At 48.2% G+C, this 13,278-nt stretch overlaps 2 protein-coding genes across 2 annotated transcripts; one reads left to right on the top strand and one right to left on the bottom strand.

Annotated features, from left to right (window-relative positions):
• Positions 1–1,006: 1,006 nt before the first annotated feature.
• On the bottom strand, positions 1,007–12,291 carry crybb1l2 (crystallin, beta B1, like 2). Its single transcript, XM_088918956.1, has 6 exons — positions 12,216–12,291; positions 3,412–3,515; positions 2,765–2,883; positions 2,131–2,263; positions 1,572–1,714; positions 1,007–1,178 (listed from the first exon to the last, which is right to left on the bottom strand). The coding sequence occupies exons 2-6, from the start codon at positions 3,508–3,510 to the stop codon at positions 1,007–1,009; spliced, it is 666 nt and encodes a 221-aa protein (XP_088775082.1). The 5' UTR covers positions 3,511–3,515; positions 12,216–12,291.
• Positions 9,370–11,439, top strand: cryba1l2 (crystallin, beta A1, like 2). The gene is made up of 5 exons (XM_088918957.1): positions 9,370–9,423; positions 9,839–9,957; positions 10,719–10,860; positions 10,997–11,139; positions 11,292–11,439. The coding sequence occupies exons 1-5, from the start codon at positions 9,370–9,372 to the stop codon at positions 11,437–11,439; spliced, it is 606 nt and encodes a 201-aa protein (XP_088775083.1).
• Positions 12,292–13,278: the final 987 nt, after the last annotated feature.

The following is a 13,278-nucleotide window of genomic DNA, read 5'->3' as shown; positions in this document are numbered from 1 at the left end:
CTGGGGTCTACAGTGAGGTCAGTGGCGTTGATACACTAGCCCAGTCTGGGGTCCACAGTGAGGTCGTGGGGTTGATACACTAGCCCAGTCTGGGGTCCACAGTGAGGTTAGTGGGGTTGATACACTAGCCCAGTCTGGGGTCTACAGTGAGGTTAGTGGGGTTGATACACTAGCCCAGTCTGGGGTCCACAGTGAGGTCAGTGGCGTTGATACACTAGCCCAGTCTGGGGTCCACAGTGAGGTCAGTGGCGTTGATACACTAGCCCAGTCTGGGGTCTACAGTGAGGTCTGTCAGTGTCAGGGACCCCTGTCACACAGAATGTAATGTTGTTGTAATTTGGCAGTCAGCAGCTTACTTCTAAGCTAATGGGCAGTCAACACCTTAACATTGATGTGAGTTACCTGCACCCAGCCAGCTTGCAAATTCGCAGGTGGATTCTCGAGTAACAATAAACTTTAAAATGACACCACAGAAATCACTCAACAGAGCTCATCTTCAAATATTAGCATTTATTGAAAACAGGCCAGCATTCAGATCAATGTGCAGTAATCCTGTGTACATTTATATGTTGGTAGATATACAAAGTTTACACCATTTCCCAGCCCAAATAGCCATAAGCCTGGAGTGAAAGAGACTGGCTGCAGAGATAAGAGTAAGAGAGAGATGGAAGAGAGCAGAGGTCCTGAAAGGCAGGAAATCACCTTGGATGATTTTTAGGGCTCAAAAGGGCAAAGAAAAATCAATTGTCTAAACAATGTTTAGATTACACAGTTTCCTCATTTTTCCTTTGTGAGCTGCAGTTGCCCCAGTGTGCCTGCACGATTTGAGGGGGCGCTCTCCCCTTCTCTTCTGTTCTGGGCACTACCGACGGACTGTACGTGGTGTCCGAAAACGCTGGTTTCTTTTACCGTCGAAAGGTGTGGCGCGGTGCCCAGTGCACTGCGTCTCCGTCAGCTCTCCCCCTCTGCCCCCACCCCCACCCCCTTGGTGCTCTCCTGCTCCCCCTCACTTGTTGGCCATGGTGTAGCAGCCGTGGGGGTGCCACTGCATGTCGCGGATGCGCCTCATGGACTGGATCTGGGGAGTGCGGGCGCCCCACTCATTCCAGTGCCTGTAGTCTCCCTTCTCCAGGAGGTACTGGTAACCACGGTAACCGGGGAACTGGTATCCTACCCACCTAGAGAGAGAGGAGAAAGCAATTAAAATATTTTCACTAACTGACTGGACACTCCAGGACATTAACACTGCACTGAGAGAGAGGGGTTAATACTGTCCAGACACACTGACTGGACACTACAGTACATTAACACTGCACTGAGAGAGAGGGGTTAATACTGTCCAGACACACTGACTGGACACTACAGGACATTAACACTGCATTGAGAGAGAGGGGTTAATACAGTCCAGACACACTGACTGGACACTACAGTACATTAACACTGCACTGAGAGAGAGGGGTTAATACAGTCCAGACACACTGACTGGACACTACAGGACATTAACACTGCACTGAGAGAGAGGGGTCAATGTGTCATTGAATCTGTGTTACTGAGCTTCTGTCTGAACTCACGTTCCACAGCTGACCATGATGCTGCCCACTCTGTCAGTGAAGCCGTAGGAGAAGAGGCTGGGCACATCATCGTCCATGATCTCCATCTTCCTGCCCTTGAACTCCCCCACCTCATACAGGCAGATCTTGTGCTTCTCTGGGTCCTGGGGGGGGAGAAGGAGGGAGGAATTAGCTGAGTCAGTGCAATCTTCTTCAGGAATAGCCCCAGCGATTAAGTCTTTAACAGAGCGGCAGGAAAGCTCGGCTCCATGCACCCACAACCCTTTATGTAAAGGAACAGAACCTAATACCTGCCCTAAAAGATTTAGAAAGAGAAGTTAACGGAAGTGGATACTATTGGCTTTGGAAGAGGAAGCTACCCCCCTTCTCAAAGATGTGACTTCATCCAAGACCCCGAAAGTCACAGAATCAGAGGACGCTGCTACTTTGTGCACAAAAACGCCAAGGCAGCCTGGGGGCACAGGCAAGGGATACAAGTGGCACAGCTCCTCACGGAGGGGGGCGGGATCTCGGGTGCGGTAGCAGGCGACGCTGGCAGAAAGGCTGAGGGGAGGGTTACCATTCGGACAGGCCGGAAGGACATCATCCACTCGTTCCTGTAGCTGTTGCTCCAGCTGTCCCAGCGAGGGTACTCGCCCTTCTCCAGGATGTACATCTCGCCACAGAAGTTCATCTGCTCGTAGCCCACCCAGCTGCGCGGAGAGGGAGAGAGGAGAGCTGAGGCCCAGCGCTACAGCACAGGCACACCTCCCCCCTGAACACTGCACTACAGCCGCACTGAGAGGGATGGGGATATTGGCGATACGTGCCCAATCCGTGCAGTTTACAGTGTATTGAGATTGCCTTGGCAGATGATGCAGTGGATGCATTGTATTAATCAATCAATCATGTCCTTCAAGACTACACTCAGGTGGTGCAATGCTTAGCATTGCTGGCTTGTAGCACTGGGGCCCAAGGTTCAATTCCTGGGGTGCTGTCTGTGTGGAGTTCGCGTGTTCCCCCTGTGCTCGTGCGGGTCTGCCCTGCGTGCTCTGTTAGTGCAGTGCACAGACAGCGAGGTCAGCCGTGACCCTGTATCGGATGAAGTGGATGACTCCCAGTGCCGTGCTGAAAGCGTGTGGGCGGCGTGTCTCAGTGGTCGGTGCGCCGCGCAGGGTATCTGCTGCATCGCCCAGCAGCGGTCAGACACTCACGGTCCACATTCGACCCGGATGGAGCGGACTCTGTCGATGCCGCTGTCACAGATGCTCATGCACTCTCCAGAGAACTCCACACAGCGGCCCTGGAAGTTCTCCTGGTCGAAGACGTACATCTGCGGCGGGCAGGGAGGGACAGAGAGTTAGGGTCATGCCTGACCGTGCTCCGAGTGCCGGGCTGTGGCGGTCTGGCTTTATTGTGGATCCATGTGTGTGACATTGCTTGGCTGTTTTTTTGTTGTACATCTGTAATGTTTTCTGGTTTGAGTCTGAATTGTCTCTCTGTGCAGGGAGGTGCTTATAGTGTCTGAAGTATTCATATGCTATGTTATTCATATGCTAGTTCAGTGTTGTGCTGTGTTGCACAGTGTTGCACAGTGTTGTGTTGTGTTGCACAGTGTTCCTGTGTGTTGCAGGGTGCAGGTGTGAGTCTCCAGGCTGTGTAGTTTAGTGTTGTGTTGTGTTGTGTTGTGTTGCACAGTGTTCCAGTGTGTTGCAGGGTGCAGGTGTGAGTCTCCAGGCTGTGTAGTTCAGTGTTGTGCTGTGTTGCACAGTGTTGTGTTGTGTTGTGTTGTGTTGTGTTGTGTTGTGTTGCACAGTGGTCCAGTGTGTTGCAGGGTGCAGGTGTGGGGGCAGTACTGTACCTTGTAAGCCATCATGCCCGTCTCGGTCTTCTTCGTCTGAGCGCTCTTCCCGTCAGTCTGGGAGGCGGCCTTGGAGGACTTCTCTCCGCTGGAAGACATGGTGACTGAGGAGGCCCAGGACAGAGGGGCAAAGAGAAACAGCAGCACAGGCAGTGAGAGAGAACAGGAGTCAGGGACAGAGGGCAGAGAGAGAAACAGCAGCACAGGCAGTGAGAGAGAACAGGAGTCAGGGGCAGAGGGCAGAGAGGCAGGAGAGGGGCAGAGAGAACAGGAGTCAGGGGCAGAGGGCAGAGAGGCAGGAGAGGGGCAGAGAGAACAGGAGTCAGGGACAGAGGGCAGAGAGAGAAACAGCAGCAGAGAGAACAGGAGTCAGGGGCAGAGAGCAGAGAGAGAAACAGCAGCACAGGCAGTGAGAGAGAACAGGAGTCAGGGGCAGAGGGCAGAGAGGCAGGAGAGGGGCAGAGAGACAGAGAAAGAAAAAAATCTCAATATATACACAAATGCACATTGAACCCACATCCATGTAGCCTTGGTCTTGTGCAATAACTGAGCAACACACTGCCCACTACAGCACAGAATAATGTACTAAACTACACAACAGTTTACCAAAACCGTAGCATACAGATTAGAGCAATATATCCTAACATCATATAGCTCCATCCACACAGCATTACAAGTTAATTATACTGCACAGTGCACTGTCCCAGAGTATACTATATAGTGCACATCACTACAGAGCAATATAACACATTAGTAAAGTGTTAAAGTAAAGCACATTAAAGTACAGCACAGACCGCCATTCCTGAAATTATACTACAGCATATTGCCCCATTCCTGACATTACAGTACAGCATAGAGCCCCATTCCTGACGTTACAGTACAGCATAGACTGCCATTCCTGAAGTTACAGTACAGCATAGACTGCCATTCCTGAAGTTACAGAAAAGCACATTGCCCCATTCCTGAAATTATACTGCAGCATGCTATTGTATTGCAAAGCCCCATTCCTACCATTAAGCTAGGCTGATACTGTATTGGGGAGTGCAGAGACCAGCCCCTCTCTGGGCTCTTACCTCTCTCTGTGTGAGGGGTTTGCTGTATGTCTCTCTGACAGTGTGTGTCGGTGTACCTCGCTCCCTGCCCTTTTATACCCTGGCGTGCTCCAGAGGGGGATTAAGGCCAGAGAAACAAACCCGCTGAGCCCACAGGAGGGAGAGAATAGAATCCCCCCATCATCATCCCTGCCAGAGAGAAGGGGGGCCGCTGAGCACACCGAAATGTGCAGAGTTACAAGTCAGCAGTTCAGTGAAAATGGCGTGTGCACTCACAATACAGCCATGACAGAAAGTGACCTGCTGCTACACACTGAAGAAAAAATCATAATTGCTTGAAATTATATTGTGCATTTTATCCGAAGGCAACCCACAGTGCTTCCCGTGTAGAAGGGGGCTCAGGTCCTCCCTCTCTGACGTGCAGCCCCACCTGCAGACACACAGCCCCCTCCTGCACCAGCAGCCCCACCTGCAGACACACAGCCCCCTCCTGCACCAGCGGCCCCACCTGGGAGACACACAGCTCCCTCCTGCACCAGCGACCCCACCTGCAGACACACAGCCCCCTCCTGCACCAGCAGCTCCACCTGGGAGACACACAGCCCCCTCCTGCACCAGCGGCCCCACCTGGGAGACACACAGCCCCCTCCTGCACCAGCGGCTCCACCTGGGAGACACACAGCCCCCTCCTGCACCAGCGGCCCCTCCTGGGAGACACACAGCCCCCTCCTACACCAGCAGCTCCACCTGGGAGACACACAGCCCCCTCCTGCACCAGCGGCCCCTCCTGGGAGACACACAGCCCCCTCCTGCACCAGCGGCCCCACCTGGGAGACACACAGCCCCCTCCTGCACTAGCGGCCCCACCTGCAGACACACTACTGCTGTGAGGTTTGCATGAACTGTTTTGAAGATGTAGATCATTTTTCTGGAATTTTGTTTAAGCAATTAAGAAAAACTGCAAGACCATGAGAAGCGTTACAAATAAAGGGAGGCCATTCAATGAGTCTAACGGGTTGTTAGAAGCTAATTGATCAGATTACCTCATCCAGCTGGTTCAAGAAAGGGTATCAGTTTCAACAACATAGCTGGACAGTTTGTTCCACGCTCCCACCACCCTCTGTGTAAAGAAGTGCCTCCTGTTCTGACTGGAGGATCTCATCCAGCTGTGTCTTGAAATAAGCCAGGGTCCAAAGTTGAACAACATGGCTGGACAGCTTGTTCTACACTCCTACATACCCTTATGCTCTCATGCTCTTTTAAAAGTGATTTTAAACCACATTTTTAAAAACTTTTATAATTCTTATAAATAATATATCAGGCTCAGGTTAGCGTGGTTCCACTTCAGTAGGGAACAGCTCTGATCCTGGAGCATCGCAGTGTCTGCAGGATTCTTCCACCATACTCACTCCTGCTGGACTCCGCTCTTGAGTACAGACTCTTATTGGAGACTCTGTATACACACACACACCTGGAGTACAGGCTCTTATTGGAGACTCTGTATATATACACACACACCTGGAGTACAGACTCTTATTGGAGACTCTGTATACACACACACACACACCTGGAGTACAGACTCTTATTGGAGACTCTGTATATATATACACACACACCTGGAGTACAGACACTTATTGGAGACTCTGTATATATACACACACACCTGGAGTACAGACTCTTATTGGAGACTCTGTATATACACACACACCTGGAGTACAGACTCTTATTGGAGACTCTGTATACACACACACACCTGGAGTACAGGCTCTTATTGGAGACTCTGTATATACACACACACACCTGGAGTACAGACTCTTATTGGAGACTCTGTATATATACACACACACCTGGAGTACAGACTCTTATTGGAGACTCTGTATACACACACACCTGGAGTACAGACTCTTATTGGAGACTCTGTGTATATACACACACACCTGGAGTACAGACTCTTATTGGAGACTCTGTGTATATACACACACACCTGGAGTACAGACTCTTATTGGAGACTCTGTATACACACACACACACCTGGAGTACAGACTCTTATTGGAGACTCTGTGTATACACACACCTGGAGTACAGATTCTTATTGGAGACTCTGTATATACACACACACCTGGAGTACAGACTCTTATTGGAGACTCTGTATATATACACACACACCCGGAGTACAGACTCTCATGGAGACTCTGTATACACACACACCTGGAGTACAGACTCTTATTGGAGACTCTGTGTATACACACACACCTGGAGTACAGACTCATATTGGAGACTCTGTATATACCAGTATATACACACACCTGGAGTACAATCCCCTACCATCCCTACCACAAAATGAGCGTCTGGGTGACTCGTGCCCATCTCTTTTTCGTTTTGATTTTTTATTTCTGAAGAACGGGTACGGGTTGCGTTTTCAATCAGCGTGTAACGGGAACAGCCAGAGGGAAACCATGCTGAAGTTGGGAAATCGCCACACAGCGAGTTTACCATCAGAACTGGCGTTTTCACACAATGCGGTACCGCTGACAGCTCATTCGCCCTCCCCGTGTCCCCGTCTCTCTCACACACAAACAGTTAATCCCACCAGTGAAGGGCTGTGCTGAATGTATAGCCAAGCTATTGTCTATAGGATACGGACTGCTGACCCATCCTAACTGCTCCGGTCCGCTGCGCAGTGGAGTGGACAAGGCCTTTACATCCGAGTCTATACTATTTGCTGACACGAACAGGCTAGCAACCGCGTTGAAATAATACATGGAAAACTGGCTAGGTCACGCGTGTTGTGCGCTCACACACACTCAGAAAAAGGATACGCACACACAAAGGGAGTACAACCTGGACAATATAAAACCAGGCCGCCAGAAACACGAGAGCTCTACGAAGTCAAACGGGTTTGCTCTGGGGACGCGATCCGACACATCCCGTAGGTAGGACTACTTATTTATTTTATTGAGTAAAGGTGTTAAACTGACGTTTGCTTACAATCCCTACGAAGACTCGCGCTAATATCCCTGCATTATATTTATTGTGGATTTGTGACGACATTTAAAAAGCAGTTTTGCACAGAGAACCACTGAGAACTTAGCCTAAACTGAGCGAAATTATGAGTAGATCTGTTGTAAGGTTTTTGCCGCACATCTCGACAAGCAATTCGGGTGAAAGAGACTGCACGTGTTTTGTTGAAAACTTTTTATGTGAAGCTCACTCAGTACAAGTTAGCGTTATTATGTTGTTCTGCTCGAGGAATAGAACATCAACATCAGGAGGGCACCGGTGGAAACTACAAGGAGGTGCTTTTAAAACGGAGAAAAGGAGGCGCTTCTTTACACAAAGGGTGGCGGGAGTGTGTAACAGGCTGTCCAGCCGTGTTGTTAAAGTCAGTACCCTGGCTTCCGTCTAGAAACAGCTGGATGAGATCCCCGAGTCAGGACAGGAGGCGTTTCTTTACACAAAGGGTGGTGGGAGTGTGGAACAACCTACGCAGCCATGTTGTTGAAGCCGATTCCCCGACTTTTTCAAGAAACTGCTGGATAAGATCCTCGGATCGATTAGTTACTCGCAACCAAGCTAGATGGTCTCTTGTTTATGACTTTTTTATGTTCTCGTGTTGCTCATCTTACCTTTCAGGATAAGGATGTCTACAGGGTTAACTTGATCAATTCAGCACCACCAAACAAACGAGCTAGATGTCCCGAATGGTTTTCACTGACGTTTATGTTAAAAAAAATTTTAAATGACAGCGAAATCATTACTCTCTTGTGCTCTAAAAAAGCCTCTGGGGATACAATTTGGAATTTTTTGTTATGGGATATATCAATACCGAACTAGCGTTCACCGCTTAAAACTCTGGAAGCTGAACGGTGTTGGTGGGAGGGACTTAAATGTGTTAATTATGCTCCGGCTGGATGTTATGTGTGTCCTGAGTTAGAGAAGGAGCCTTAATACGAAAACCCACCCGAGTTTGTGCGACTTTCCCATGTGAGAGGGCGAGTCGGGATGTGCGAATAACAATTAGATATCCCAGCCTCGCAAAGCGGCGGCGAGGAAGGCGGTAGCTTGCGTTTTCTTTAACGAATGATCAAGAGGACCTGATGTCGCTTCAAGTGTAGAAGGGGACTCGCCTCATTCCCTCAGGAAGTGCAGGCTCCTGTATCAGTCACTCACGGCGCGGCTGGGCGGTGTTACTGTCTCGCTTCAGGCAGTCCAGGACTGGTGCGCTCAAGCCCAGAGCGCTTCAACAATCAACAATCAATTTTTCTTTACATTTCTGATTTATAATATTGCATAACAAAACGTCTTCAATATGCATCGTTTTCAAAAGAAATGAGTGGTTGTCACATTTCCGTGTGCACATACACAGCACAAGAGAGTCTGCCAGACACACATTGAAACAGCCAACGAGATATAGGAAGTCTGATTGACACACAGTCACATTGGACAGTCAGATACAGATAGTGAATCACACTGACAATCATATACAGTCAGATACACAGTGACTCACATTGACAATCAGATACAGATACACAGTGAGTCACATTGACGATCATATACAGTCAGATACACAGTGACTCACATTGACAATCAGATACAGTCAGATACACAGTGAGTCACATTGACGATCATATACAGTCAGATACACAGTGAATCAGTTCCACTGAGAGTCAGATACTGTTAGACTGATACACAGTGAGTCAGTTCCACTGACAATCAGATACAGTCAGATCAGACACACAGTGAGCCCCAGTGAAAATGAGAAACAATCAGACAGATACAGAGTCGACAGTCACACTGACAATTGGATACAGTCAGATAAAGAGATCCAAGAAACATATTGTTCTCGGTTCACCTGTGCGTGTCTCTCGCCTCTCTCTTACCCTCTTTCTCTCTCCAACAGCTAAAGATGCAGAAAACTACAATGACACAGCAGGGAATGGGCTTTGCTCCTTTCTGGAAGGTATAGCTCACTGTACATACGCACTGACCCAGTATAGACACACACTCTGACACCCTGTATGTGTAGACTCATATTGAACTACTGTATGCCATACACAACTGCATAGAAAAACAGAATTTATTTACTGTATTAACCCCTCTCTCTCAGTGGTGTTAATGTACTGTAGTGTCCAGTCAGTGTGTCTGGACTGTATTAACCCCTCTCTCTCAGTGCAGTGTTAATGTCCTGTAGTGTCCAGTCAGTGTGTCTGGACTGTATTAACCCCTCTCTCTCAGTGCAGTGTTAATGTCCTGTAGTGTCCAGTCAGTGTGTCTGGACTGTATTAACCCCTCTCTCTGAGTGCAGTGTTAATGTACTGTAGTGTCCAGTCAGTGTGTCTGGACTGTATTAACGCCTCTCTCTCTCTCCTGGTCAGGTGACAGTGTGGGAGCAGGAATATTTCCAGGGCAAATTTCAGGAGTTCACAGCTGAGTGCTGCAATATCCAGGACTGTGGATTCGACAACATCCGCTCCATCCGTGTGGAGAGTGGAGCGTGAGTTCGCCAGTGCTCTACTGTGTCCTTGTCTCTGTGTCTGTTTCACTATCTGTGGGCTCATTTGTATATGCAGCTACATTAGGCTGGAGAACTGCAGTCTGAAAACAGTCATTGGAAACTATAAGAAAAATGGCGATTTGACAACTTAGCCTAAAACTTAGGTCACTTACTTTATTAAGATCTGAGGTGCAATGAAACTCCCAAGGCCTGAAGCCTTTGAGGTTTATAGGTGTCCATTCCTGGACAGTGTCCTTCACTGTACATCTCTGACAGTCAGTAACTCTGGTTAATTTGTCTCTCATCTCTTGCACAAGCTCAGGAGTAAAATAATCTTTTTCATTTTCTGCTTCCCCCCCCATCAACTCTTTGTCTTTGTCCCTCATTACAGTGTCTGTAATGTATTAACCCCTCTCTCTCAGTGCAGTGTTAATGTGCTGTAGTGTCCAGTCAGTGTGTCTGGACTGTATTAACCCCTCTCTCTCAGTGCAGTGTTAATGTGCTGTAGTGTCCAGTCAGTGTGTCTGGACTGTATTAACCCCTCTCTCTCTCAGTGCAGTGTTAATGTCCTGGAGTGTCCAGTCAGTCAGTGTCTGGACTGTATTAACCCCTCTCTCTCAGTGCAGTGTTAATGTCCTGTAGTGTCCAGTCAGTGTGTCTGGACTGTATTAACCCCTCTCTCTCAGTGCAGTGTTAATGTACTGGAGTGTCCAGTCAGTGTGTCTGGACTGTATTAACCCATGCCATGTCTTTGCCTGTAGGTGGGTGGGATATGAGCACCACGATTTCCAGGGGCAGCAGTTTATCTTGGAAAGAGGAGAGTACCCCCGCTGGGACAGCTGGAGTGGCAGCCTGTCCTACCATGTGGAGAGACTGATGTCTTTTCGACCAATCTACTGCGCTGTGAGTGTTCAAGCCGAGTTTAGACCATGTGCAGTAGTGCAGTTACTAACCCCTCTGTCTCAGGGCTGTGTTAATGTACTATAGCGTGCCATCAGCGTCTCTGCTGTAGAACACTCACCCTTGCTCCCCTCTCCAGTCTCACCACAGCAGTCGCATGATGATCTTCGAGAAGGAGAACTTCATGGGCCGCAGTGTGGAGCTGTGCGATGACTACCCCTCCCTGCAGGCCATGGGCTGGTGCAACAATGAAGTAGGATCCATGCATGTGCAGTGTGGAGCGTGAGTATTCACTTTGAACCTTTAAACATGCATCAGCTATAAAGCCTCAGGCTTTGTAAGCTCCATCTCTCAAAGTCACTCTTAATGGACTGAGTCAGTGTGTTTGTACTGAACTCTGAACTAACGTGCTTAATGTCCTGTTCTCTCTGCAGCTGGGTGTGTTACCAGTATCCAGGATACAGGGGCTACCAGTACATCATGGAGTGTGAGCGACACAGCGGGGACTACCAGCACTGGAGGAACTGGGGCTCCCACTCCCAGACCCCCCAGATCCAGTCCATCCGCCGGATCCAGCACTGAGCCCCATCCCACTACTGACACAAGACACACACACACACACACACACACACACACACACTGCAGCACTCACTTCCCACGACCCTACTACTGTATTACCACACTGACACACTGATACACATTCACACAACCCTTCACACACACCTGCCTCTGGCTTTTATTAGATTTGAAGATGGCAAAGCGTGCACGTACGCACACACACACTGGCAGTTCAAAAACACCGTGGAAACGTGTATGCGTGTTCGTATTCAGGCTGTATGTCACTGATGAGATTACACAGCACATATGCTGCTAGACACCACAGCGCCCCCTCCTGCAGCACGTAGCACACAAAGTGGCCAACACTCCGCAGCATGTACAGCGCTGGAGACCGGTGGGCTGTGTGAGCCGATGCTCAGGGAGTGACCATAACCACCAAGTCTGGCACCTGACTAGTGCATTGTGGGCTGCCGCCGCCATGATATCATCAGGATATACAGTGCGCCACGTGTCTAGGAGTTTGAACCACAATAATAAAGTTCCATTCAATGAATTTTTTCTCCGTGTCTTAATTACGAAGCTTAATTATATGCCTAAAGCACTTTCTCCAATTCCCTAATGCCTCCTTAAAATAACTGTAGGTATAGCAAGGTTTGCAAAAGTAATATATAGCAGTGCACTCAAAACTACAAAACTCACTCTATATAGTCTTAAGTTGCATATTTCAGAGGGAATTTAAGTTTATTTAAAAATTTGGCAGTTTGGTATTGTAACGGTCAATCGTAAACTTTTTAACTTACCCTTAAATATCCTGTTCACAGGACAGGTATCATACTTGTAGAAGTGAGGTCAACAGGGCTGAACGACAGCGAAAATAACCGAGAGCCATCTAATGGACTCTAGATCGTAAACACCCCAACAAAACCAAAAGACGGAGAACACATCGGCGAAGACAAAATAAAGGACCAAAAAAAATATCCCAATAATAAGACTGAAAAGATGGTTGCACCGATGTTATAAAACACATACATCAACACGGTTTCAAATAAAGGCACAGTGAATAGTAGCGTCAAATCCTTGGAAGTCTCGACAGTGACAGCCGGCAGGCGTATCGCAAAAACAAAACCCTCAGCCTGGACGGTGTCGAAGTCCACCCACAGGGTATTAAGAACAAAACCGCTCACCAGGTCCATAATGTTCCAACGCAGAAAATGACCCTTAAAACGTACAGAGCTCCCAAACCTAATCCAAAATACGAGGGTCTATAAACGGGGTTTACAGGTTAAAACCGTATCAAGGCTTTTAGCAGCAAGCAAAACACCGGAGGCACAAAAATAAAAATTACAAGAAAATAAACGCCGTAAAACAACAGAATAAATTGGTCCTAGCTTATCTCCAAAATGCTTATGATGCTTCATAACCGGAAATGTGAAGGGGCGCCTTCCATCTTTTTTTTTTAAAGAGGCAGCAACACAACAGCTCACCCCGGACGATATTTTTATCTTGAATTGTTATATGTACTCTTGTTTGTATTGTAATTTTTGTTCCTTTGTTAAGCATAAATAAATTTTTTTTGAAAAAAAGCAACACAGCAGCTCAACAACGGGACCGTGGTGCATCACTGCGGATCACCCCTCGATCATGTAACACGTGTTGCAGCACAGATGTATTTATAGGCACTACAGCTCACAGCAAATCTCCCTGCTGTTTTTACTGTAGATGCCCTGTTATAGACCATACAGAAAAGTCCAGGAAAGTGGAACTCTAACCACTAAAACCCTCTAATGCAGACATGGCTGTAAGTAGCCAGTCCTACAGTGAGACCTGAAATGCAAGTCACAGTGATGTGGTGATAGTTGGAGA

The sequence above is a fragment of the Atractosteus spatula genome, chromosome 6 (assembly GCF_055471065.1).
Source record: "Atractosteus spatula isolate fAtrSpa1 chromosome 6, fAtrSpa1.hap1, whole genome shotgun sequence".
In the NCBI taxonomy this organism is placed as follows: domain Eukaryota; kingdom Metazoa; phylum Chordata; class Actinopteri; order Semionotiformes; family Lepisosteidae; genus Atractosteus; species Atractosteus spatula.
The sequence above is the reverse complement of the archived record's forward strand: the minus strand, read 5'-3'. Positions and strand labels throughout refer to the sequence as shown.